At 38.6% G+C, this 26,871-nt stretch overlaps 1 protein-coding gene across 2 annotated transcripts in view; it reads right to left on the bottom strand.

Moving 5' to 3' along the window:
- LOC121326271 (protein BANP-like) overlaps nucleotides 1-26,871 on the bottom strand; it is a 126,217-nt gene that overhangs the window by 39,294 nt on the left and 60,052 nt on the right. For both annotated transcript variants that reach the window (XM_041269509.1, XM_041269508.1), the window contains exons 10-11: nucleotides 26,611-26,682; nucleotides 18,380-18,424 (exon numbers count right to left, since the gene is read on the bottom strand). In XM_041269509.1, the coding sequence (XP_041125443.1) occupies nucleotides 18,380-18,424; nucleotides 26,611-26,682 (117 nt within the window). The remainder of the gene's footprint in view (nucleotides 1-18,379; nucleotides 18,425-26,610; nucleotides 26,683-26,871) is intronic.

Genomic DNA, 26,871 nt, shown 5'->3' on the forward strand with positions numbered 1-26,871 from the left:
CCCTGACCTGATGCTGTCACCACCATGCTTCACGATAGGGATGGTGTTCTCAGGATGATGTGCGGTGTTAGGGTTGCACCAAACATGCCGTTTTCTTTGTTATTGTTGGCTTGGATGTGGTCTGGCAGGGGCGATTGTTAGCAGTTTCTCCCTGCCAGGCATCTCAGGAAAATGCGTGGTCGGCAGTGGCTTAATTATAAACAGAGTTGCTGTCGACCACGCAAATATGTGCAGAAGGTCACTCCAGATTAAATAAGTGAAGAATTTATTGCTAGTCATGAGATGGTCACCAGTATATAAGCCTAGAGCTTTCCGTGGAAAGGGTGGATGTTCAAGAGGGACAACGCGTGTGTGAAGTAAAGCTAAAAACAAAAGCAAAAGCAAAGCAAACAACTGCTAGTGGTGCTGGAAGCACCAGCACCGTACTTGTTTGTCCTCGGCTCACCGCGCACAAGCGACCCCTCTAGTAACAACTTGGTTGTGGCTTTGCTTGTGAAAAAAAATTAGTATCATTTGTACACTTTCATTTAGCCACTTTCCTTTGAGACGTGGGATCTCTTTGGTTTCCATACACAGTTAAAAAAATACTGAAAATAAAAACCATCACGAAAAAATATAGAAATATACTGGGCCAGATAAAATTGTATCCGGGCGAGTAAAAACACTAGCTCAGTGGCCCAAAAGGCCAGTAGTTAAAATTCTCAAACGTACAGCCTTGATGAGCACTTATATAGCTAAATACACAATACTGTACACAAACTTACAATTAGGGGGTCTCCACTATAGCCCTGTCCTCCTGAGGGAGATAATAAACATCACTAGGAGTATAAAGAAGATATCTCATAAGTACAAACAACTGTGAGGCATATTCAATTGTTTTATTCAGGTTTGGATGTTATTACTGGCTTCACTGTATGAATTGGAAAATTACTTTTTTATGGCAGCTGAGCTTCCTTATTGTATTCTTTCGGTAAAAATATATAACACTTCATGGAGTATGTTTGTTACTGCTTGAATGGCGGTGGTACTCAGATCCATCACTGTTTACATCAATTGAATAGACCCCAGTGTACAGCATATGGTCCTTCTAGAGCACAAAGCCTTCACCAGAACAGTATGATCCTACACAGGATCTACAGCACATGTTTATGCAGTTCTAACTGCAGCGAATAACACAGACCTCGTCTATCAACTTACATATAATATAATTATTTTTTTTATACAAAACTTCAGAGCAACTAGAAAAATAAGAGGCACTTCTAGATTAGGGTCACGAAAAGTTTAGCAATCACTCTCAAAACAGTAACAGTTCAATATGGTTCCTATGGTGTGCTTTAGTGTACTAGCCGATGTTTGTTCACTTGTAGTAGATATTAGTGTGATAATTACAGTGTAGCTACAGCTAATCAACTTTTTTGATAATAGTTAACTGTAGTAACCTATTTTAAAACTAATGAAAAAGTTAAAACTGTTATATTATTAGACTGTATATTAAATACAGTACCTTTCAGACTATAGCCTGGTGTCTTGTGAAAAACCTTAAAGCAGAAACATCAGCTATTAAACATCACTCTGCCGCAGTAAAACGTACTGGAGCTAAGCCTTAAGTGCTGATATCAGCATTTTGCCCAATTATTAGAGGGCTTTACAAAAGGGGTCAGGAACTTTTAGACCCACGGTATGCACTGCTAAAAGTGGCACCAGGATGACCAGGCCTTGGTTAGGTTCTAGGCAGGTTCGGTCAAAGCTGTTGTGTGTCTGTACTGATCTTAAGGAGACTTCACTGCAATGTCTTGTAGTGCTGCCTTACAGGAATGCAGGAATAGCTCTGAACCATGAACCCCTGTTAACATTGGCTTTCTTTCCAAATAATAAAACAGTGGGAATTTTCAGCCTCTGGCAGAGAATGATCTGGGAAGTGAACTAGACACAAGAATTTATGGCTTTCTTGCATGAAAAGAAACAGGCAGATACGTTCTACACTTTGAATGTCAACAGTTACAATGCAGGCATGTAATGGGGCATCCCTAAGTCCTGCCACCTGGGTCCATATTTCAGCATTCTCCAACATGCATCATGCTTGGGCTGTCACCATACTATACAAGACAGCAGATTGTAGTCTGTGACAAAAGGGAGATTATAACCCCCATCTGAGATCCGCCCCCCACCCCCCCCACCCCAGCAGAGTACAAGCTCTACTGAGATCAGCAAGGAGCTAAGAACAGAGCATCTTATATGTGAAGCACTTATGCCAGGAGAATGACGTAAAGAAATGTAAACAGAAATTAATTGCAAAGCAGCTTGATGTCAGAGAAGTGCCATGTGGTGCTGGAGTATATAACTAAAAGTAAATCTGCAAAATATGACCCGAGCTGGAAAGGGTCAGTGCAATCCCAGATGTTGCTGTGCTGCTGAGCTCCCCCTGCTTATGAGACAGCACAAGCAGGGGATCCCTTTGACAGCTGCTTGCTGTAGCACAAGGTGAGCGGCATCGCCCGATGCGCCTTGAGCAGCAAGCACTTGAACATCATCTGAAACTGAACCTCTGAACACTGGGACATCCACCAAACCTTAAGGGACACTGTTCAAAATCTCTTTAGAAAACAGGTATTCCAGTAAATTAGAAGCATTACTGAAAATCAACTGATATTGTGGGTCTAATTCACAAAGCTTTAACTTATGAGATATTAAAATGAAGAACTCTAAAAGGGGCCTAGGAAGAAAATATATCCACTCAAAAACAGCTGGTGCAGGCAACAACAAAGATTTTGTATCACTGACTTACATACAAAACACAGGTGGCTAGTTTCACAGACCCCAATTTACTTTTTTAGAAGGGCGTTTTAATGATTTTTAAGATTATTTTATTTCCTTGTGTTTTTTTTTTTTAATGCATAATCTGTTTATTTATTGCAGTACTATTAATTGTGAAGAGCTCTGGGATGATTGCTTTTAAGGGCACTATACAAAATAAGTTTATTATTATTATTATTATTATTATTATTATTATTATTATTATTATTATTATTAAAGATGAGTTGGATAGGCCATAACCATAGCAAAGAAAAAAGTTTTTTGGGCTTTCCTGAAGGATGAAACTAATGTTTCTAACTAATGTTTAATGACTTTCAAATAATTGACCATGGGTGGTAAATGTGGTAATAGCCTGCCAGCAATGTAGATGCTCTCCATTAAAACTATTATAGGTATTGCTTTTTAAATAAATAGGTAACACTTTTTTAAATACCACAAACAAGGGTGCATATACAGTATAGGAAACACTTCTAAATAGCTGAGAAATTTGATTTATTTTAGTTATACCGAGAACTTGACAATAATGACCACAAATTCCCAGTGGATTCAAAGGATTGACAGCTTTCCAAAATCGAGTTTATATTTTTGCAAGCCAACCAAGTCTCATAAAATAGGCCTTACTGACATTCATTGTTTGCGGGCTTTATTTCACTGCTCTTTAGTCTCTTCTATTCTGCGAATAAAGTTTATTTGGAGAAAAAAAAATTAAAAGCCAAAATACATTCATAAGGGAATTCTACTTGTATAAACCAAATGTTTTATTTAAACTGCAGTAGATAATCAAATTTCTGTATGAAGCTAATTGCTCATTTATTCCTGTGAAACTCACAGAGGCACAAATAAAAATGGTTACCAGGGAAACTGAAAAAAAGCCTCCAGGTTCTAAACAGAGTAGATGCTTTCACTTATTTGTCAGGGTTATTCTAAGCATCAGATAGTGTCTGGAGAATTTTGGAAGTTTTTCAGTTCAAACTAACAGTCATAAGAGTTCAGGGTTTTCTTGTAGTCTGAGCGCACGACCTCCTTGGCAAATGAGTCGTTTCCCAATTAATCACAGTGCAGACCGACTGACTTCAGGACCTTTCACATAACGAGCTGCTGGCATTTAACAGCGAGGTAGACAAGTTGATGAAAAATTCAGAAACTTTCAGGCCTTCCTGAAATACGTACAGGCACAAGGAATAAACACTAGGCTGACAGTGCAGACAGTGGCTGACTCATGGGCTCGATTCACAAAGCAATGACTGAGGACTTATTTTAATTATTATGTTAAATGTTTTGATTTATTAAGAGCTTGTTAATTTTCTTGAAACTCTTCTAGCCTGTAGTTGTTTGTGATTTCTGCTCTGACTTCCTCACTTCCCTCATCAAATTCATGAATGCAAACACGTCCTGATATGGGTTCAATCAGAAAAGCCTGGTTTCCCTGTACTAGAAAGAGATACAATCACATTTTCCAGCATTCTAAAGCAGTTTTAGGCATTTTTTTTCCCCAATGCAATGGATTATTTGAGGAAATAGGTCTACGTTATTGTAAAATGACCGCAGTGCTAGGTGTGTTGATACACAAGGAAATGCCAAAAACTGTACACCAATGGATTGAATGTTGAATCCCACAAGCCATTTTATAGGCACAATGACACAGTTGGAAGCTTAGGTTGTATCAGGACAAACCACGCCTTCTCATGTATTATTGCTAAGATAACCAATCAAACTGGAGATTGGGAAAAGCATGATTAGTGTGACATCACAGGTCTTCTATCATGTAGGGTGAGGGGAGACTAGAATGCAATTGAAATCATGAATGGTGGGGCTCCTGAGTGGCGTGTCCAGCTCCATGTGGATGTTCGAGTCCAGGCTATGTCACAGCTGACCGTGACCAGGAGCTCCTAGAGGGTGGCGCACAATTGGCCGAGTGCTGCCTGGGGAGGGAGGGCTTAGGTCAGCAGGGGAATCCACGGCTCACCACGCATCAGCGACCCCTGTGGCCAATAGGGTACCTGTGGCTCTGCAGTGGAGCCGCCAGATCTGTGTTGTCCTCTGGCACTATAGGTCTGGTGGCCTCGCTGTGGATCCGCATTGCAAAAAATGATGGATTGGTAGGAGCATGTTTCGGAGGACGTGTGCTCCAGCCTCCGTTCCCCGAGTCGGCGGGGGGGTTGTGAGTGGTGAGCCGAGGATACACATAATAATTGGGCACACTAAATTGGGGAGAAAACCGGGGTAAAAAAATTGGAGATGACTAAATTTAAAAAAAAAAAAAAGAAAAAGAAATCAACGGTGTGTTGAGCCAGTACTGGGCAGCTCCTCTTGGAGCAGCCTAAATAAATCACTTGGGGTGCATAAAGCATAACCCGCGCTTCCAACTGTGTTATTGCACCTACAATACTCATAAAACAGACTTTTCGTTGTAAACGACAAATATAAATTAGCTGAGTTTGAAATTGTAGTATGGTTTCACAGATGGAATTTAATTCCATACGATATTCAGCCAGCATACATGAAGCGCTGGATAATGGAACCATCCAATAAATTCAATGAGTGTCTTGTATTATAAGAGCAACAGAAGGCCAACATAAAGAGTCTGGAGAGCTGGCCGGTCTGGCTGCAAGACTGCAGTTTGGGGTAAGCCCGTGCAGAATATTGCACTGCTTAAAGTAGTAACTAAATACGAGTTTTGGTGAACAATTACTGGACAGCACCCATAATGGAACTCTACTGAAAGAATCATTGAATACAGCAGTGTACCAACTGTAAAAACAATGTCTGAAAGCTTGTGGTCTGTATTATTAACGTGGACAAAGGTTAAAACAAGTAAATCTGGTATATCAAAGGGTAACTGTTAACCTCCACCCCCTGCAACACTTTGACCCTAGTACAGCAGGTATAAACAAACACATCACTAAGAAATACCACATATTTTACATCCCCTGGGGCAGTGTTGATGAGGGACAGGTTAATGGCTGACTCCGTTTTCCCTGATGGCCTTTCCTGGGGTTTCACAATTCATTTTATAGAGACACCAAGAGGCTTTCTTTGAAGACATTCAATAGCAAAACCGCAGTGGCACTACAATACTGTGCAGCTGATATTGATGGAACTACACCACTTTTCAGGTTTTGACTGCATCAGTACCACTGCATATGCACAATACTTGTTCCAAATCCATTTTGTTGTCACTACTGGCTACGCTGTGCTTTGTGAAGGGCCCTGCCCTGTCTACTTCAATGGTATTACTGTACCGTATAACTGTAGTTTTCAGTAAAGGGAATGTTACATTCATTATCTTGGCCAACAAACCATCAATACATGTTTCTCTTTTATTTATTTTCATTCATGGGAATGTTTTTCAGACACATTTTTTTTTTTTTTTTTTTTTTTTTTTTAGAAAATACTTTTACAAGAACACAAGGTTAGAGTGTAAGGGTGGTAATGCTTGTCTTGGCATTGGGTTCATACAGTTTTAAAAGATAAATAAATGTTTTATTTTTTGGGATTTTATTTGACCAAATAGGATAATGGAGACACAGATCATTTGACATGAAACATTTTGAAGTACAAATAAAGCAAGCTCATTAGTAAGAAGTTTGCTGTCGCAGACTAAAACCTTATGAATACAGTTCTCATTTAGTACCAGAATCACAGTAAATTAACGGTTTTAAAATTCCTATTGGGATACCTTTATAATCCCAGTGTCAACCTGAAGAAAACTTAGCAGAACCATTACCAGACCACAGCATTACCAGCAACAAAACTAATTCAGAACCAATATACTGTAGTACAGCACACTATCTGGTACTGCTATGCTGCCATGGTACTGCAATGCATTACTAGAATGAATAGGGATAGGTATGTTTCTACCGATGGCTTATACAGGGTGCTAATGTGACTGCACCTTCTCTTGTGGTACCATTACACCAAGAATAGCAGTCTAAGAAAAGGGAATTTAACTGAAGTTTATAAAATCCTTAATGGTACAGGTAAAATTAACTTGGGTCCCAACTTCAATCAGATGTGTAGGACGAGAGGGACCTAATGGGGACGATACAAAGCAACCACGTTCCACCCTATTAATACGTTTTCTACAAACGCTGTTCTGAACACAATGACTGCCCTGCACGCTGATCAATGATTGCCCTGCTCTCCGCTTGCAAGAAGATTCATTGAGGTGTCAGTGAGAATGGTTAGTAAAGTATTCTCAGGGCAGGTTGAGTGAGCACACAGCACGGCTCAAAACAAAAATCGCAGCATAGATGCTAAGAGTCAAAATCATTAACCTCCTCATGCAAAGCAGATATAAACAACAAATGTTTAATTATTTGTATTAATTAGATTTGCTTTTCAATATATTTATTTGTTCAATGTTCTCATCCCATTAGTTCTGCTCTTAGCACAGAACCTTTGTTTTGCAGCTCATCCCATAAAGGATGGTATATCACAGTACATTTGGGTTTGTAGAGGGAGCGTTATGGTCTTATTAATGTGAAAGATGATTTTAATTTCATTTAAAAAGTACTTTCTTCACAGCCCTGTGGGATCCAGCACTCAATCAATCAGATGCTAAGCAGTAGTTTTTTTCAAGCTTGCGCTTTTTAATTTCTGCGTGCTGGTTGTCAGCAGGTGCTATTAAAAGTCCCTTCTCAGTTTGTAATGGAACATTGGACAATTCAAAGCCTCGCCTTTTTAATATATAAAACTGTACATGTACACCACATTGTAATTGCTAAAAACATAAAGCTGTAAACTTTATTTCCCATATTGTGCTATCGCACTTTACATTCCCAACATCCATCCATCCATCCTTAATCTGTAACCATTTAATCCTATAGAGGGTTGCGGGGAGCCGGAGCCTAACCCAGCATACATAGGGCACAAGGCGGAAATACACCCTGGACGGGACAGCAGTCCATCGCAGGGCAACTAAGAGAGGCCAATCCACCTAGCCAGCATGTCTTTGGACTGTGGGAGGAAACCAGAGTGCCTGGAGAAAACCCACGCGAACATGGGGAGAACATGCAAACTCCACACAGACAGATCGAACCCAGGAACCTAGAGATGTGAGGCAGCAGCGGTACACTTCGCAATACCATACACATTTACTGTTATACAGTGCCCCCCCCGCCCCCCCCTTTATAAGGCGGTCCTTTATACTGAGGAACAAGGCAGTACGGTCATGGCTCCCGTTTCACATTTCACAACGTGGAGGACAACAGCACAAAGATCTAGCTCGGTTGATTTAAGACTACTTTTTCGGAACCTTACAATACTGAACAGCAATTTACTTGCATGTAAGCCTTCTACTATGATGCTTTTGTTATATAGAAATCTGTCATAAACTGCAAGTTACACTAACTGGAGCTTTTGTCCGGAATATTTGAATGTAGTGATAATAAGCAGAGGAAGACGTGATAGTAAGTGGGTTTTACTGTATAGAAAACATTCCCTGTTGCAAATCCATTTCAGTCACCATGGCCCAGCCAAACTGCCATGCTGGCACCCTACTCACTATTGACAGTGTCATGGCAGGTGTTTCTAGTTTTCTGTATATTATAATACAACCCAAACGCACTGGTGAATTTGCATTGATTACACAATTTACATTGCAAGAACTGCTTTCTAAAAAGGAAAACAGATCTGTGCCACATGGTACTGCCAGCTATGCTAATTACTGCACATAGCTGAGATCTTCACTTCTTTTCACAGGCCTGACTTTGTAAAATTTGAAAGAGAAACGACTGCTAGCACGATTGTGGTTTAACTTCATTTAAACCGCAACAAACCTGTTGACTGTGTCTACATTTTTTCAGTTTCTTTCTCAAGAAATTGTGGACAATGTAAGTGTGACATATAAACATTATACAGGCTACATCAGCCAAAGCATCTTTACAGAACAGCCAGCACCATCTACTGGAGTTTTCTAAGGCATTGATGGCAACAGATAACTGAGCAGAAGGCACACAGACCAATCAGTATTTCCAAACAAAGGTCCTTGTTTTCATGCTAACATGCTACTAGTTGACTGATCCACGTGTTTATACTGCACAGTCAATCAAAGGGAGCTACGTTGTTCAGATCCTTTGAACAACATGATCGCTCCACAAGGGGCACAATTTATTACTGTATACTAACACAATCTGCTCTTATATTCCTATATGTATATAAAATGATTATTTTAAGGGCCAATTTTTTGTTTATTAACTGTTGACAAACATTGTTCATTATGAGCTAAGGGTTATACATTAAGATCTTTATAAACTAATATAACGGGCAGTGTTGTGTGACACACTGCCAGATTCTGTTCTCTGTCGTGAGATGAGGTTAAACATTACTATAGTAACAATTTGAACTGATTTAAAATATATGATTGATTGATAATTGGTAATCCATAGGGCATAACATGTTTATTAGCTGGATGTTAATAGTTAATAGGCGGCCCTTGAAATAAAGCGTGACCAAAATCTGTAAGTACTGAACTAATAGGAACTAGTCTTTTAACCTGAAATGGGTCATGTTGTTTTAATCTGGAAAAACTCCGGTACTGCAGTCAAGGGCAGTTACAGCTTCAGGGAAAAAAAAAAGACCTGACAAGTGAAGTTAAACAGCCTACTGCTTTTTAAATGATATTACAGCTGAGTTGTATATATGTCTATGATGACACAAGTCTGATACAGTGTAAAAAATTGCAGGCAATTACTGTGCCAATCTCACCGTGACACAGAAATTAACCAGCTCTGGTTTAATGTAACTATATGGGAAATCAGGTTGTTTTTACAGCAGGTATTATTAAAGGTGTTGTCATATGATTTTAAAACTACTTTTTTTTTCATATTTAGTAAATTTCTAACACAAAAAAACAGGGATGTGATGACACTTGTATTTTCTGAGTAATTACCTTTAAGAAATTTGAAGTTGTTAGGTATTAAATCTCAACTATCAGTATCTCGATTAGGCAGCGCAGACTGTATTGAGTTTCAATCAGTAACAATTTGACAGTGTTTTTAATATTAAATATTAACTCTGGAGTTTATGTTGTCCAAAGAACATCCTTAAAAAAACCTTAAATCAATCAATCTCTCTCTCTCTCTCTCTCTCTCTCTCTCTCTCTCTCGTTTGACAAAAAGCAACGGAAACAAATGTCAAACAGCTTTTTGTTGTGAAAGAAAAAAAGGCACATGGGATGTATGCCGATAGGGGTCTAATAAGAGCAGGGGACAAGTCTAGTTGAAAAAGATGTTGCTTTGTTATTTATGAAGGCTAATGGTTCCAAATGGCCATGTTTGTTAACTGGAACTTTCCATACTGCCAGGCATCTGGCTTAGACAGCCTTAGCTGAATCTCTAACAGTACAGTACATTGTGATAACAGCTGGTAATAGTGATAAATGTTTGTTATATATCCAGTGGCGATGTGCAGGTATAATTCAGATTAATTGAGGCCCATGCTTTTTGGCCTGTATACGCATTCCAACATTCAAAGTACAGTGCTGATAAAAGCTGAACCGACCATCAGCCCAAAAGCAAAAACTGTTTGTAAATCAACTTGCTAGCAGCCTGGAGATACCAAAATACAAAGGCATGGTAAGGTGTTAAGACATACTGTACATAATATTGCATGTGCTACATACAGCAAGACCATTACCCTATTACTTGTTCTGCAATCCATCCTTTTTTCTTAATTCTGTACCACGCTGTGGAAGGAATAAAAGCAGTCTGGAGCTCTACATTATAATTTCTCAGTGGTATAAACAGATTGATACATGATGGTGCGACTGACAGAGCATTGTGTTTTGAGAAATCATATCGTCATAAAGAACCGTCGAAGCGCACCAGTGGCAAGCCTGTCGCATACCAGTAAAGGTACGCACACTATAGGTTGAAAACCACTGGTCTAGCCGGTCAAGTCAAGTGACTCCGCTACGACAGGTCACGTGGAAAACTGAGACATTCGATTTTAGCAAAAAGGGACTCGAAGAGGAATCGTATCCTGAAAATGGATTTGGGTAATAGAGAACCGGGTAACCCAGATACCCGAGTACCCTATGTGTCATCCCTAATATATATATATATATATATATATATATATATATATATATATTATATATATATATATATATATATATATATAGTATATATTGTGAGAGGGCAGGGAGGGGGTTAAAATCCTTCCCTGCTAAAAACATGTGAGAATGCACATTTGGGTGTTATTGGGCTAATTGTTTAATTGTTTTATAGTTTAGTAATCCCCTGCACCTGGTGGTAATTGTAAATTAGAGCCAGGTGCAGGGTATTTAAGAGAGGCAATCAGTTAGTTCGGGGCTGCTGAGAGTAAGGAACAGAAAGTGTGCTCTGGTTCCGAGCAGTTGTAGTAAGGTACCGTGTTCAACTGTGTGGTTTTTGTGTTTGGGTACCGGTAAACAGCTTAGCTGTCCGGGATAGTAGTTAGGGAATCCTGACTGTATAGTTAGTGCTCCAAGAAGGAGCTAGGTGTTTGTTTGTTTTGTTCAATTTTTGATTTAGTGTTTATTAAAAGTGCGCGCCAGCGCTAAAAAAAAAATCAATTTCTGTTTCCTGGGTCTATTCTTAAAGGGGCAACAAACCGTGAGAGTTGCAGGATCTTTCACTATATATATATATATATATATATATATATCTTTAAGTTATATATAAGTATTTTTCTTCTTACTATAATATGCAAACAATTTTTTGGGTGTTCTTTCGATTAAAAAATAAATAAATTCCGCTGACCTCCTTAATAATTTATTTCTCGCCATGGAGCTTCTAGACAGCACCCACTGGCCGTGAGCTGACTCAAAGGACTACAAAGAAAGCCTCAATAGCTATTGTTCCCCTCTCTTGTTTGAAATGGGAGGTACGTTTATCCCCTCCATACCCTTCCCCATGTGCCTGCCTCAGCTCTTGTGCACTGATTATAATCTCTCCTCACACAAAACTGACGATGCATATGGCAGTCTGGGTGTCCTCTGCATTGCAACACAAGAATAAAACATGTTTTTCCAATACAGCCCCTTTGAGCTGCTGTCGGTACTATAATTCATCAACTAAATGTCAATGCCTTGATTCTGACTGCACAGAATAAATGTGATTTTCTCATTGATTTGCAGCCTACCTTTGTCATCCTGTGATGTCTTTCCAAACCACCCATGATTTACACTCTCCGAGCTAGTGGTCTCTGCCTTGATCAGAAAGCAACTTTATAAGGTGGGCATTAACTAGCAATCAAGTTCGCTGCAATTTACAATGGCTGCAGTCACCCAGTGAAAGCCAACACGTTCGCTGCAGGAGCTCAGCGTCAGCCAGGATGCAGACTTGTTTATCCTTTTTTGAAATACTGTATGTTCTGATCTGCTCTGCGGTTAGGTTAGGGTTTAGATTCCAATTAATGAAAGGAAGAATGATTTCATCAAAGAATGACTTTCATTGTGGTGAAAGTCATTTCATCAGAGTTGGCTTCCTTTCCTGAACGGCAGAAAACATAAATAAATTACAGAAGCAGCCACACACGGGAGAGTTTGAGCAGCTACTGTACACAAGATGGCGGCTCCTGCTTTGCCATTAGCAGCCTTGCTCACCCTAGTGTTGAACAATTTTCCTTTTCATTGTATAATTTTATTTAGATTTTATTTTTTATTAATTTTTTCGATTATACAGCGAAACAGGTTAAGGTCTCCCAACTGCACCATAATTCCATTCCACTGGCGCTTGTATTCTCATTATAAATTGGAACACATATAGTGAAGTATCTTGTCTATGGCTGCAGAGAACAACTTTAAGAAAAGGGCGAGCACTGTAGTATATTCTTCTTGCTGGTAACTTTTTAAAACTCAGAAATACCACATTTAACCAAATTGTTATCTCCAACACCCTCTAGGGGCAGACTGTTGTAGGGAGGCTGGTTAGCGGTTACATTATGGTATACTGTACCAGATGCTGTTGGAAGTTAGACATGATTCTGAGAGCTTTATTGAGGATGCTTTAAACGTGTACATTTTAAAAATAACTGAAACAATTATTGATAGGTGAATTAAAAAAAAAAACATACATTAATTAAGGTAACTCACACCCATACCAAGTTCTGTACACTTTAGCCCAAGGAGGGATTAACAAGAAAAACATTCCAAAGTGTTGCTCTATTGGCTAATACAACACTGATCTATTGTTTAGATAAAACAAAAAGTAAACTTCTGTTTTCAATATCAACCATCTGGTTGGAGCTGACTTGCAGATACGCTTTATAAATTAAGAGAAGGAAACAAGCTTAAACAAAACCACATCTTAAAGTGACTCATGGCTGGAACCTGCAGCAGTTAGAATATTCCCTCTTGGTTTAGAGAGGACATGTCCCCCACTCTTTTTCAATGTTGGGGAAATTCCCCCTCACACTGCAGGAGTACTAAAACTTTTATGATTATAAACGTGATTATTTACTGGTATAATCACTAGTCAATTAGAAAAAACATGGGATCGGATCTGGTATCACTGGAGCCGGATCACAAGATGGTGCTTTAGCACAAGGATTTGGATCAGGCTCCACTGATCCGATCCTGGAGCTGCACACACCTTCACTAGGGAAACTGACCAATGAGAAGTGAACACACGAGGCATGTAGTTTAAAGACCCCCGCTGATAAATTTGTATACAGCCTGAGATAACAGTGATGCATGGCGAATGGATGGACAAAGACAGAGGAGGATGAACTATGCTGATGTATCCAAAACACAGGAAAATGGTTTAAGTTTGTAATTTACCAAAGCTTGTGTTATTTACTAATGTTATCACACTGAGGTGTCTGCTTACAGTTTAACTTTTAATTTTAAATTGAAACAGTAAACTTAAAATAGCAAAATGAACTTTGCGCAAATAAAAACTGAATACATTACCGAGAACTTTTTACACAATTACTATACCAAATTAATCACAATATTTACTGATTCTAAATTATTTTGCATTTTTAAATACACTGCACATACTCTGGCATTTTTATTTATCAATGTTTCAAAAACATACTCTCGGTCACATTTTACTAAACATTTTTTAATTAATAAATAAATAAATAACATAATGATCAATACGATACAGTAATTATTTTTATTCATCATAGCAAAGTTGAGTTCTTACTTGTAAACAGGAATAAGTTTAAAGTTGGAAACTCATTGTCTGGAGCTTGGTGTTATTTACATTACAGTTGATACACTGCAGTTTGACTTTCAAGCTACATCTGCATAGTTTAAGGAAGCTGAACATACTTTATAAAAACACAATTTTCTTATACCAATACAGCATGAGCATCATTTTAACAGCACAACTATTATTGTGCTATTAAAAACGTAATAACTTACATTTCTAGAAATATATTTCAAGGGCAATTCTCATTAAATCTGCATTATGCCACACTCGCTCTAGCACTCACAGCGTTGAGCAGGGGCCGGTTGTACTAAATCCTGGATCCAGGCTCTGATCTGAGCAGACCTTCAGTGCTCTGGCTTTGTAATTGCATGACTCAGAAGTGACTGAATAATATACAGCTATTTGCCACACTCATCACTCATGACAACATTGTGTCAACAATGTATTGTTTTGAATGATTGCCGCAGCAATGCCTTTGGATCTTTTTATTAGAAGAGATGCAATGTTTTGTTATACTTGTTTGTAACATATTTTATTATTTCAGATAGAATAATCTTCATGCATGCATCAGCTACAGAAACTGCCCCTCCCCTTTTGAAACCAAAGTTACGCCCACAGACCTGTGAATGGAATAGCAATAGCTCGCGGAATGCCTGATATTCCCTGCTGGTTCTCACCCACTGGGAAAGGCTGGGAATAGTTCAGGATTGTCTTTATAAATGGGAAGCGTCAGAGTTTGTGTTAATAGGCAATCCATTTGACTCCACTTCTCCCCATAGGAACAGTTTTGAGACAGCAAATTTGATATAAATCAATTAATCTGTGCATGTGTCCTATGACTTGATCAAAGGTCCTGTATTACATGGAACTGTAATAATTATATAATGTATATTATTATATAATAAACACTATAACAACATAATAAGAACTTTTGATGTCAAATTAAGCTAAAATCCTCAGACCAAATGACCTACCAGATTTATGCCGTTTATTGAAAGTGCAAAATGTTTTGTAATCGAGGCGTACTCGTTTGATTAAATTAACAAATCAGAACACAAACTGGAACACAATGCATGTGCTTCAACATCCAGTCCAATGAGCACAACAATAAATTACATGCAACAAATCAACCAATCACAATTACGGATTTGTCAACATTCCAGTACATCTTACATTGTGTACAGATGTCTTCATGTGCATGACACATATACCACAACTCAAGTTTAGGTTTAATAATAATTGCAGAGTAAAATCTTTTGTCATTTATAATAAATTAATATGTCATTTGGAAAGTGTCTTATTATAAACTACATCATTTTGCACCGTTTGAGCTGACAGAACCCAAACTAGACGAGATGACATCTCGAATTCAGTAAGAGGCACGCTAATGTATTTTTAAAACAGTCCAGCTCCTTTTAGTTGTAAAATATCCACTGTCAAAGAAGCATCAGGAATAATAGCTCTCATATTTTCTTAATCCTGCATCCTCGTATATGTATGATTGAAGGCTCTGAACTCACACAGAGTCCCAGATTGTGGAAGTGGTTCAGTCATGCCCAGCAGGTTTCTATTGGTATGCGTGCACACATGTCTTCAAAAAGAACACAGTGTTCTGTTACATAATCATATTTCTGCATAACAAGCAAGCTTGCATCCAACATACCCGCTGTTTACAAACAAACCGAATGCAATTCTGTTTCCCATATTGACAACAAAGGCAGAATGCTTGCATGCATGTCCTTATTTCATTTAGAATCTCAAAGAAAAAATATTTTGGGTTTAAATTGACTACAGAATGTATGTTCATTATTATTTCTATTTTTTTTATGCTGATGAAAATGTTTCCTAGTTGAATTAAGTTCAAGGTTTATACGATGTTCTCAGACAGGAGTGCTGCCACTGTTGCTGTGTTGGTAAGCTAGCAAATATAAATTCCTGAAACACCATCTTTTCTTCTCGTTCTCCTCGATGACCACCAACAAGAAAGTTTTTTGAACTGATTATTTCTTTCAAATGTTGATGCTTGTGAATTTAGTCCTGATGAAAAGTAATGGTAGACACTGATTGCAGTCATGAGAGCGTCCTTTCACAGCTCTGCACCATAATCTTCACCTGAACATCTCTATGCCTTTTATCAATGCTAGGCCTCTCTCAAGCAGAGACTAACCTGGTTTTGTGATGTGGGTTAATGTGAACTTTAGACCAAACCAAGCTTTTGTCTTGTGTCTAAGGCTGTGTTCACACTGGCTCCGTTTAGAGGATTTGGTGCGCACTTGGTACGGTTCAGTACCTTTGGTGTGAAGTGTGACCAGCAAAGTCCACTTAGGAAGTGAACCATATCAAATCCACCTAAAGAACGCATGGGAACTACAAAACTCAACCACCTCCTTTTTAATAGGTCTGTAAGCACTTGACACATAGCAGTCTTAGCATTTTAACAGAGCCGCAGAGTACCCAGCAGGGAAGGTCTGCAGTGCTTTATAAGGCAGAGCTGTGTAGCTATCATGGTCTTAAACATTTAACAGGTTCACGCATAATTCCCTTTGCTCATTTTCACAAATCACTATTTCATAGAAGGAAGCCGCCTGATGTAACGTCTGTCAACGATTAACTTTAAGTTATTTAAAATCAGGGCTACTGAATGTACCTTGCACCATTGTGATACCTGAATTGTGCATAGGTAGACAGAATGGCACCCTTTCTTATAGGCGCTACCCATTATATAGTAAACAGCAGGGTTGTTGGTTAGTAAAAATGTGTCACTTCCACTCTTCATTATGAAGTCAGACAATAGTAATACTAAAAGAAACATATACAATACAAACTTCAAATAGAAATCTCCTACAATGTCTAATAAGTTTAACACCATTGCTGAGTGTTTTATAGTTATGGCTGATATAAAGTCAGTCTGTTAAACTCATACCAATATTAAACTGCTGCCGGTTGCAGCAACAGTTAATAATCAAATCTGCAAAAGGTGGTACATCCAGGTCAAAGAGCAGCTGTATCAATTTTTTGCATAATTCCCATTTATAAATTTCTTTACCATTCTCCTATAGAATGCTCATTTGTAAATGTCCTGGATCAGAGAGAGATTCAGAGACTGATTTCTGCCCACGATCAGAAATCCTAACTAGAGCCAACAGAGTCCCAGTGAAAACCAATTTCATCTCATGCTGCTGCTAATGGAAATGAACTGGACTGATCTTTCAAACCGCTTTCAACATGGACCCAATGGCAGGTGGAAACGAACTAAGGATTACACAGTGAAGTGAAGCCAGTTTAACTAACCGTAGCTAAATTACTTTATGAGTGAGCACGCTGTCTGACATGCCAAGTATTTGCATAGGCAGCTACACTCTATTGTAATTTTGTACTGAGCCAAGGCATCAATGCAAGCTTCCCTCAGTTATAAAAACACAACTTTGTAAACGGCCCATTCAAATGAAACGCTCTACAGGCCACAAACGAAAGCAAACGCACGACATGCCTTTAAAAACAAACAAACTGTATCTGACAACAGGTAAGAGACACCTGATAATGTTTCACTAAAAAGGAAAAGCAAGCAAGGTAGCTGGTTTTAAATTTCAAGATCAGTGTTGTTTAGTCGTTCAAGGCTCTTTCATGTGTGCGTGTCTCTCTTATTCACCACAGCTGGAGGGAGAGGCAAAGGGCTTGAGAAGTAGGCCCTAGAGTTCCGGGCCATGCAGCTTGCAGACAGAGCAGTACTGAGATTCCTAGTGTTCCTGTGTGTGACAGGCAGCTCATACCGGTGGTGTTAAATATCAAGGGGATCATGGCCAGGAACTGATCTCTCTCTGCACATATATACATAGACCAGGGCTATAGTGTGTAATTGGTCCTGCTGTGTCGCTGCTGCCCTCTTTAGGACAAATAATCTTAAAGAATATTCTGTAGACAGACATGCTGGGAAAGTGGCTTTGAGCAATGACTTTGAGCAATGTATTATCTATATTTGCACAAGCTTAAAATTGTGAAGTTAAAACGAAAAACCCTCCACTAAGCTAATGTGTAAAATCAAATGAAAGACTTACGCTTTAACTAAGTTACAACTTATGCAAAGCTGGTGCAACCAGGCCCAGGTATTTGTCAAAGCTATGTTCCTAATTGTTTAATTGAACCACCTAAATCTCAGTCCTGGTGCCAGAGCTGTTAACTAATTCTACCTGTTAAAAATGGTGCAGAATGATCCTCCAGGACCAGAGTTGCCGAGCGCTGCTCTGTGGCTGTGTCCAAGGAAGGACCAGCTAAATCTTGGTAGTTTCTTTTTTAGGTTCACATGTGTGAAACAGGATTTATGTATTTGTGACCACAGTTCTGGAACTGGTTCCCCAAAACAGCATTCCACTGCTAAAAAACTAAAAATCCTTTTGTAAGTCAGAAAGGAAAGTAAGTCTTACCTGACCATCTTGACCAACATGCACTTGGTGTATCTGCAGGTTACCCTAAAAAAACAAAACCAGAAGAGTTACTTATACATGAAACAAACACATGCAAGACGATTTAATTCACTAGGGATGACCTTCACCAGCAACTTCACATATCAGAGGATATCTTAGCATAATATTGCATTTTTACATTATTTTGCTAAGACATTAGATGGGCCATGAAATGCTATGGTCAGAAAGCAGAATAAGATTTTGTCTGACCTTTTATGAGACACCATTTTAATTATGCACAGAATAGTTTTGGTAATCAAGAAAATATGTCTAAGCTAGCTGCTATTTGTTACATAGTTTGAGCTGTGGAGCAAACCATTCATAGTTTGAGTTGTGCAACAATTTGTCCATCAATCTTTTAGTAACACTGTTTACAGAAAGTAGGGTTGAAACCGCCGAGAACCCTTATCACTTTCCACCCAGGTAGCGCAGGTATAACTTCCGTGTAATTAGTGCCTGCTGCTGATAAGAGTTCCATAGGATTACAGCTTAAGTGAAAATCCTTTGCGCTGCTATTAATCCTCTTCTAATTCCTTCCTCCCTGCTGATCAATCCTCTTTATCAGTGAATTATTCCACACCCCTCTCGCAGTGCAGCATATCAAAGCTGCTGAACTAAAGCAATGAATTCCCAGACTTGAAAACACTCTCCTCGCGAGCCCAAGCCAAAACTAGGCACAGCATTCCCCTAGGAAGGAACTAGAAGCCCCTGGAACTGACAGTAGATAAAGTGATTAAACTCTATTTCACTCCCTTTTATTCCTTTAAACGGGATGGCAGGATTCTACTCCCAGATTTTTAGACAGGGTGGATCGCCTTATTACTGTAGAGCTATTGTCTATTTCTATCATCTTGCTTTACTCAAAGACAAGAAAAACATGCAGCTATGCTGCGTCATCATCACTTAAGCCTTTTCTAAAAAAAAAAAAAAAAAAATTCTGGCTAAACTGCAGAAACAAATAAGGGCATTCCAAACCTAGGCTGGGACCAAATCAAAAATTTGACAACCCACTAATCGCACTTAACAAAACTGTATTTAATAGCATTTTCTTTTTTTTTGTAAGTATCTTATTTCTTCTACTCATAAAAAAAAGCTATTAAATACAGTTTTGTTAAGTGCGATTAGCGGGTTGGACTGTGAGTCTGAAACTTTTCAGAAATAGAACGCGGCTGGAATAGCAAGTAACACCTGATTTTCACTGATCTCCACCACAACACGCTTAAAAAAAATTGTAATACCTTCTGGTAAGGATATAGTATCATCCTCACATTATATTTAGATTGAATTGACCTTTTCCTTAGTAAAACTGAAGCTTCAAATTACATTTTCAAAGTTATCTTTTTTTTTTTTTTTTTTTTTTTTTTACTGTCCCGTTACCTTTTCTGCAATCAATCTGAATGGCTTTTATTGCAATTATTCAAAAAAAAAAATGTCCCGAGTTGTGTGCTTTGAGTTAGGCGATGGTTTTCTGTTTTTGCCTTAGACACCTGTAATCCAAGCTAGATCAGCCAGTGTTTTTACAAAAGTAACAGCCCGCAGCAGTTAAACAGGTGACTCTGCCTCTTACTTTCAAGCCATAGTAATACAGTGCTCCCTTATCGTCAGGCATCCCTTTAAATGACCATGTGGGTCAATAAACCATCCACAGGAGAAAACATCAGCAGGATTAACAAACTCTCTTTCCAAATAAGCCATTTCTCACTTTAAAAAAAAAAAAAGCATCAGAAGAGCTTCTGTCACTCCCAATCGTCAGGTAGTCAACATAAAGGGATACACAACAATTGTTTTTTGGGTTTTTTGGCTCTTAAAAGTCTTTTTGCCTCCAATTTGGTTTCTGTTTAGATATCTGTAGACTGACGACTTGAATGTGTGTTTGACAAACAAATATCCAACTAGATTATGAGGTGATATATATATATATATATATATATATAATATATATATATATATATATATATATATATATATATATATATAGTACTGTGCAAAAGTTTTAGGCAGGTGTGAAAAAATGCTGTAAAGTAAGAATGCTTTCAAAAATAGACATGTTAATAGTTTATATTTATCAATTAACAAAATGCAAAGTGAGTGAACAGAAGAAAAATCTACATCAAATCAATATTTGGTGTGACCACCCTTTGCCTTCAAAACAGCATCAATTCTTCTAGGTACACTTGCACACAGTTTTTGAAGGAACTCGGCAGGTAGGTTGGCCCAAACATCTTGGAGAACTAACCACAGTTCTTCTGTGGATTTAGGCAGCCTCAGTTGCTTCTCTCTCTTCATATAATCCCAGACAGACTCGATGATGTTGAGATCAGGGCTCTATGGGGGCCATACCATCACTTCCAGGACTCCTTTTTCTTCTTTACACTGAAGATAGTTCTTAATGACTTTCGCTGTATGTTTGGGGTCGTTGTCATGCTGCAGAATAAATTTGGGGCCAAACAAATGGTATTGCATGATGGATAACTATCTGCATGTACTTCTCAGCATTGATGAGATCATTAATTCTGACCAAATCCCCAACTCCATTTGCAGAAATGCAGCCCCAAACTTGCAAGGAACCTCCACCATGCTTCACTGTTGCCTGCAGACACTCATTCGTGTACCACTCTCCAGCCCTTCAGCTAACAAACTGCCTTCTGCTACAGCCAAATATTTCAAATTTTGACTCATCAGTCCAGAGCACCTGCTGCCATTTTTCTGCACCCCAGTTCCTGTGTTTTCGTGCATAGTTGAGTCGCTTGGCCTTGTTTCCACATCGGAGGTATGGCTTTTTGGCTGCAAGTCTTCCATGAAGGCCACTTCCTGACCAGACTTCTCCGGACAGTAGATGGGTGTACCAGGGTCCCACTGTTTTCTGCCAATTCTGAGCTGATGGCACTGCTGGACATCTTCTGATTGCGAAGGGAAGTAAGCATGATGTGTCTTTCTTCTGCTGCAGTAAGTTTCCTTGGCCGACCACTGCGTCTACGGTCCTCAACGTTGCCCGTTTCTTTGTGCTTCTTCAAAAGAGCTTGGACAGCACATCTGGAAACCCATGTCTGCCTTGAAATTTCTGCCTGGGAGAGACCTTGCTGATGCAGTATAACTACCTTGTGTCTTGTTGCTGTGCTCAGTCTTGCCATGGTGTATGACTTTTGACAGCAAACTGTCTTCAGCAACCTCACCTTGTTAGCTGAGTTTGGCTGTTCCTCACCCAGTTTTATTCCTCCTACACAGCTGTTTCTGTTTCAGTTAATGATTGTGTTTCAACCTACATATTGAATTGATGATCATTAGCACATGTTTGGTATAATTGTTTAATCATACACCTGACTATATGCCTACAAAATCCCTGACTTTGTGCAAGCGTACCTAGAAGAATTGATGCTGTTTTGAAGGCAAAGCGTGGTCACACCAAATATTGATTTGATGTAAATTTTTCTTCTGTTCACTCACTTTGCATTTTGTTAATTGATAAATATAAACTATTAACATGTCTATTTTTGAAAGCATTCTTACTTTACAGCATTTTTTCACACCTGCCTAAAACTTTTGCACAGTACTGTGTGTGTGTATATATATATATATATATATGATATAAATTATCAGATATATAGATATATATTTAATATATTACTATGTATACATGGCACTGACAGTGACCGTGACTGCTGCTGAAGCAAATGAACCGTGAGCAGCTATAAATCGGTGTGTTTAAGACCTCAGCTCATTTATTCAGCACTCCATCGCTCATTATGTTAACACTCATACTCAATTAACCATGTTGTAGGGGTTTAATTTTTTCTTGTTTTATGCCAGGTCCCAAATTCAGCACTCTATACAAGCTAGATTTCGGAAGCTGGACTTCAAAAAGTACATTTCTCAGAAAGACACCACAGTTTCTGTGAAGTATAAAGGTTAACAGGAGTAGTGCAGCTTTCCTGGCAGCTTGCTTAAGTAGAGGGTGATCTGTGGTTTGACATAAATTGTCCTTCCAGGCCTCTCCACCTGCAGAAGGGGTTAAAGTTTAAATATGAGCTGTAAAATCCCACATTGATACTTCCCAGACAAAAAAAGTTTTTTTTTTTTTTTTTTTTTTTTATAACTTATCTTTTCATTCAATGTCAGTGCCAACTGCCCTAGAGCCAACAAAGATTGACTTCTCAGATGGGTTCATCACTTCAGAAAGCAGAAGGTTTATCTACTGGGATCAGAGCAGTGGAAAGACTTGCAAAGAGGAGTTTAAATGAGGTGTAAAGGTGTGCTTAGTCTTGAATTAAATATTTACAGAATAAATAAGCCAGACTAGACTAAATACATTTCTAAGCATAGATTTTACATGTAATGGTACTAATTCTAAGAACATTCACTGCAGTTAGGGATTACAAAATGACACATGTGATAGACCCAATGATGTGGAATAAGATAAAATGGTCATAAAAGGAGGAATATTTTGTTAAAAGGCAAAACTTCATTGAGACCGGTGGCCCATGTATTCATATCAACAATAAATCACATTTATTTAACATTCAAGAAGCATTTTGTGAACTACAGTAAAAGGAGCCAAACGAATTTAGGGCATTTGTTGATGTATTGCAATTACCTCTCTACCTAGTAAATCTAAAAGGAAGAATTCTATGACAAATTTAGACTAGAAGCCTTCTCTATTTAATTGAAGACACTGAAAAGACTAGTCAGAGTTTCTTGTAGTATTACTAAATACAATACACTACCATTGAGTTTTTTATAATTATGGATAATAAACTCTATATCACAGTAAGTACCATGTAAAGAAATATCTCAGACAATATATACTGTACTGAAAATATTTACACCTCCTGTCGCAGGTAGACATCTGAAAATGATTTGAAGCAAAATGTAGATAAAGCCTGCAACCGATAGACCCTATACCAGCAGCGTGACAGAATCTTGGAATCTAACAGTCTGACATTACATTACATTACTTTGTGGTTGTCTGATGGTCAATGTCTTTGAAGGGCACTTTGATGTGAAAACTTGGAAGTTGGTTAGGTATTTAAATAAAAAAAGCACTTGTATATAGTGAAGTTACTTCTCGGAGAGCCATTAACTAAAAAAAAAAAAATAATAGCCCTGTTATCTTCATTTTACCCTGAGGACTTTGACTTGACACATTGCCAAATAAAACTGGACAAGCATTTGTTACCTATTTAGAGGAACGCAAAACAAAACACCCTAATAATACTTCACATCCGCTTGAGATTTAACATAACTAATGAGTTTAATATCAGCGATTACGAGGCATTCATTTGTTCCACCAGCTGCTTTTCTTCCTTCAGACAAGAAAGCAGTTTCGAAACAATGACTAAATTTCATAAGGGAAACCTTCGAATGCTTTTCAAACTAGAATAATTGAAAAGAAAACAGTGTAATCAGCAACACTGCCCAAAATCCAAAAAGGTGAAATATTTCATTTTATTCACTTTAAATATTAAAGTTTTCATTTATAAACCAATCACTTAATAGCTGGATACTAGAACACCTATTTTAATGAGGCCGTTTTGAACTGTTGTTGAAAGATTCACACTCTGATGTTTTATATATTGTTCCTTACACACATTTTTCACCCAGAGATTTCCATGTGATGAAAAATAAAAACTGGCTTATCATTTGTTCAAAGAAACAATGTACTTGACTGGTAAGAAGCAATTCCATGGTATTTTTGCAATTTACTTAATCTATAATTGTATTTTTTTCCTCACAATTTCTCAAATATGGCTTACCTGTATTCCTTGTGTGACGATTATTATTATATTGCTGTGCAGATTACATTTTATAGAGGGCTGGTTCAAAGTTGCAGACTGATGGACATTTTTGGCATTGGGTTTGTGGGTTTTTGGCTTGGTGATTGCCAAAACACGCAAGTTACATTTGGTTTAAATTTTAGACTTAAATCCTTCCACTTTACAAACATTGAAAAGGACATAATCCACAGGTTTCCCGATAACACATTCTCTTTACCAATGTCCTTTCGGCTAACAAATTCACGATATTTTACGATATCTGTGTAAACAGGCTGGATGGACCCCGCTGTCCTCTCCTAGACTGAAGCACTTGTATATGTCTGTGTTCAAAGCCATTCTGGGAATCAGCTGATCTTAGTGACTGGTTAGCTCTCAGTAACAGTGCTTATAAACCTTAGCATCTTTGCACTATTGATTATTTTGTCACAGAAAGCTGTTCTTGTTTTCCATGATGTTTTAATGCTTTTTGTGAACTTGCCGATAATGGCTTTGATGATGTATCATTTTAAGTGGATGATGTTTGTGTGATATGTAATGTTCATTTTCCGTCTTCGTGGCCAGATTAGAAAGTCAGTAAAATGTTCTTAGAACATTCATCTGCAAGACACTGTGCAGCTTTCAATCTTAAAACAACAGCATCACTCTACCTGGCTATTTCTACCATGCTATCTGAAGAAGGCTGAAAGCAAAGTGTTGAAGCTAATTATTAAAATAGCGAGTTTTCAGTTACTCAATGACTTTTCTTCTTCTTCTTCTTCCTCTTCCTCTTCCTCTTATTATTATATATGTATGTATATATACACACACACACTGAACAAAAACATAAATGCAACATGCAACAATTTCAAAGATTTTACTGACTTACAGTTCATATAAGGAAATCGGTCAATTGAAATAAATTCATTAGGCCCTAATCTATGGATTTCACATGACTGGGAATACAGATATGCATCTGATGGTCACAGATACCTTAAAAAAAGGTAGGGGCATGGATCAGAAAACCAGTCAGTATCTGGTGTGACCACCATTTGCCTCATGCAGCGCGACGCATCTCCTTCGCTGTCGTACACGTCGATCCAGACCATCCCAAACATGCTCAATGGGTGACATGTCTGGTGAGTATGCAGGCCATGGAAGAACTGGGACATTTTCAGCTTCCAGGAATTGTGTACAGATCCTTGCGACATGGGGCCGTGCATTATCATGCTGAAACATCAGGTGATGGCGGCGGATGAATGGCACGACAATGGGCCTCAGGACCTCGTCACGGTATCTCAAATTACATTCAAATTGCCACTGATAAAAAATGCAATTGTGTTCATTGTCCGTAGCTTATCCCTGCCCATACCATAACCCCACCGCCACCATGGGGCACTCTGTTCACAACGTTGACATCAGCAAACCCCTCGTCCCCACACGACACCATACACGCTGTCTGCCATCTGCCCGGTACAGTTGAAACTAGGATTCATCCGTGAACAGCACACTTCTCCAGCGTGCCAGTGGCCATCGAAGGTGAGCATTTGCCCACTGAGGTCAGTTACGACGCAGAACTGCAGTCAGGTCAAGTTCCTGGTGGGGACGACAAGCACGCAGATGAGCTTCCCTGAGATGGTTTCTGACAATTTGTGCAGAAATTCTTCAGTTGTGCAAACCCACAGTTTCATCAGCTGTCCAAGTGGCTGGTCTCAGACAATCCTGCAGGTGAAGAAGCCGGACGTGGAGGTCCTGGGCTGGCGTAGTTACACGTGGTCTGAGGTTGTGAGGCCGGTTGGATGTACTGCAAAATTCTCTAAAACGACGCTGGAGGCGGCTTATGGTAGAGAAATGAACGTTCACTTCTCTGGCAACAGTCTGGTGGACATTCCTGCAGTTAGCATGCCAATTGCACGCTCCCTCAAAACTTGAGACATCTGTGGCATTGTGTTGTGTGACAAAACTGCACATTTTAGAGTGGCCTTTTATTGTCCCCAGCACAAGGCGTACCTGTGTAATGATCATGCTGTTATATCAGCTTCTTAATATGCCACACCTGTCAGGTGGATGGATTATCTTGGCAAAGGAGAAATGCTCACTAACAGGGATGTAAACAAATTTGTGCACAAAATTTTAGAGAAATAAGCTTTTTGTGCATATGGAAAATTTCTGGGATCTTTTATTTCAGCTCATGAAACATGGGACCAACACTTTACATGTTGCATTTATATTTTTGTTCAGTGTGTATGTATGTATGTATGTATGTATGTATGTATGTATATATATATATATATATATATATATATATATATATATATATATATATATATATATATATATATATATATATATATATATATTTATATATATGTGTGTGTGTGTGTGTGTGTGTGTGTGTGTGTTTTGTGTGTGTGCATACATGTGTGTAAAGTGCCCCCAGCTCACCTCACTGTCCTGTGTGATCTGGACTTGCTCCCCCTGTGGTACTTGGGCAATGTGTAGGTGTCCCTGGGGAATCTGCATAGAGAAAATGAGACAAAGAGAGCATTAGAAGATCAAAAAACTACTGTACTTACCATCCTAGACTTTGGTCACAATTCCTGAAACCCCTTTAAAAAGATGTGAAGAGCAGACTATGGTAACAGATTGATCCACAAGCCAGGGTGCTGACTCCACTCTATAAATTCTATAAACTGACCTTCCCAT

This window comes from Polyodon spathula, chromosome 13 (assembly GCF_017654505.1).
Source record: "Polyodon spathula isolate WHYD16114869_AA chromosome 13, ASM1765450v1, whole genome shotgun sequence".
Lineage (NCBI taxonomy): Eukaryota > Metazoa > Chordata > Actinopteri > Acipenseriformes > Polyodontidae > Polyodon > Polyodon spathula.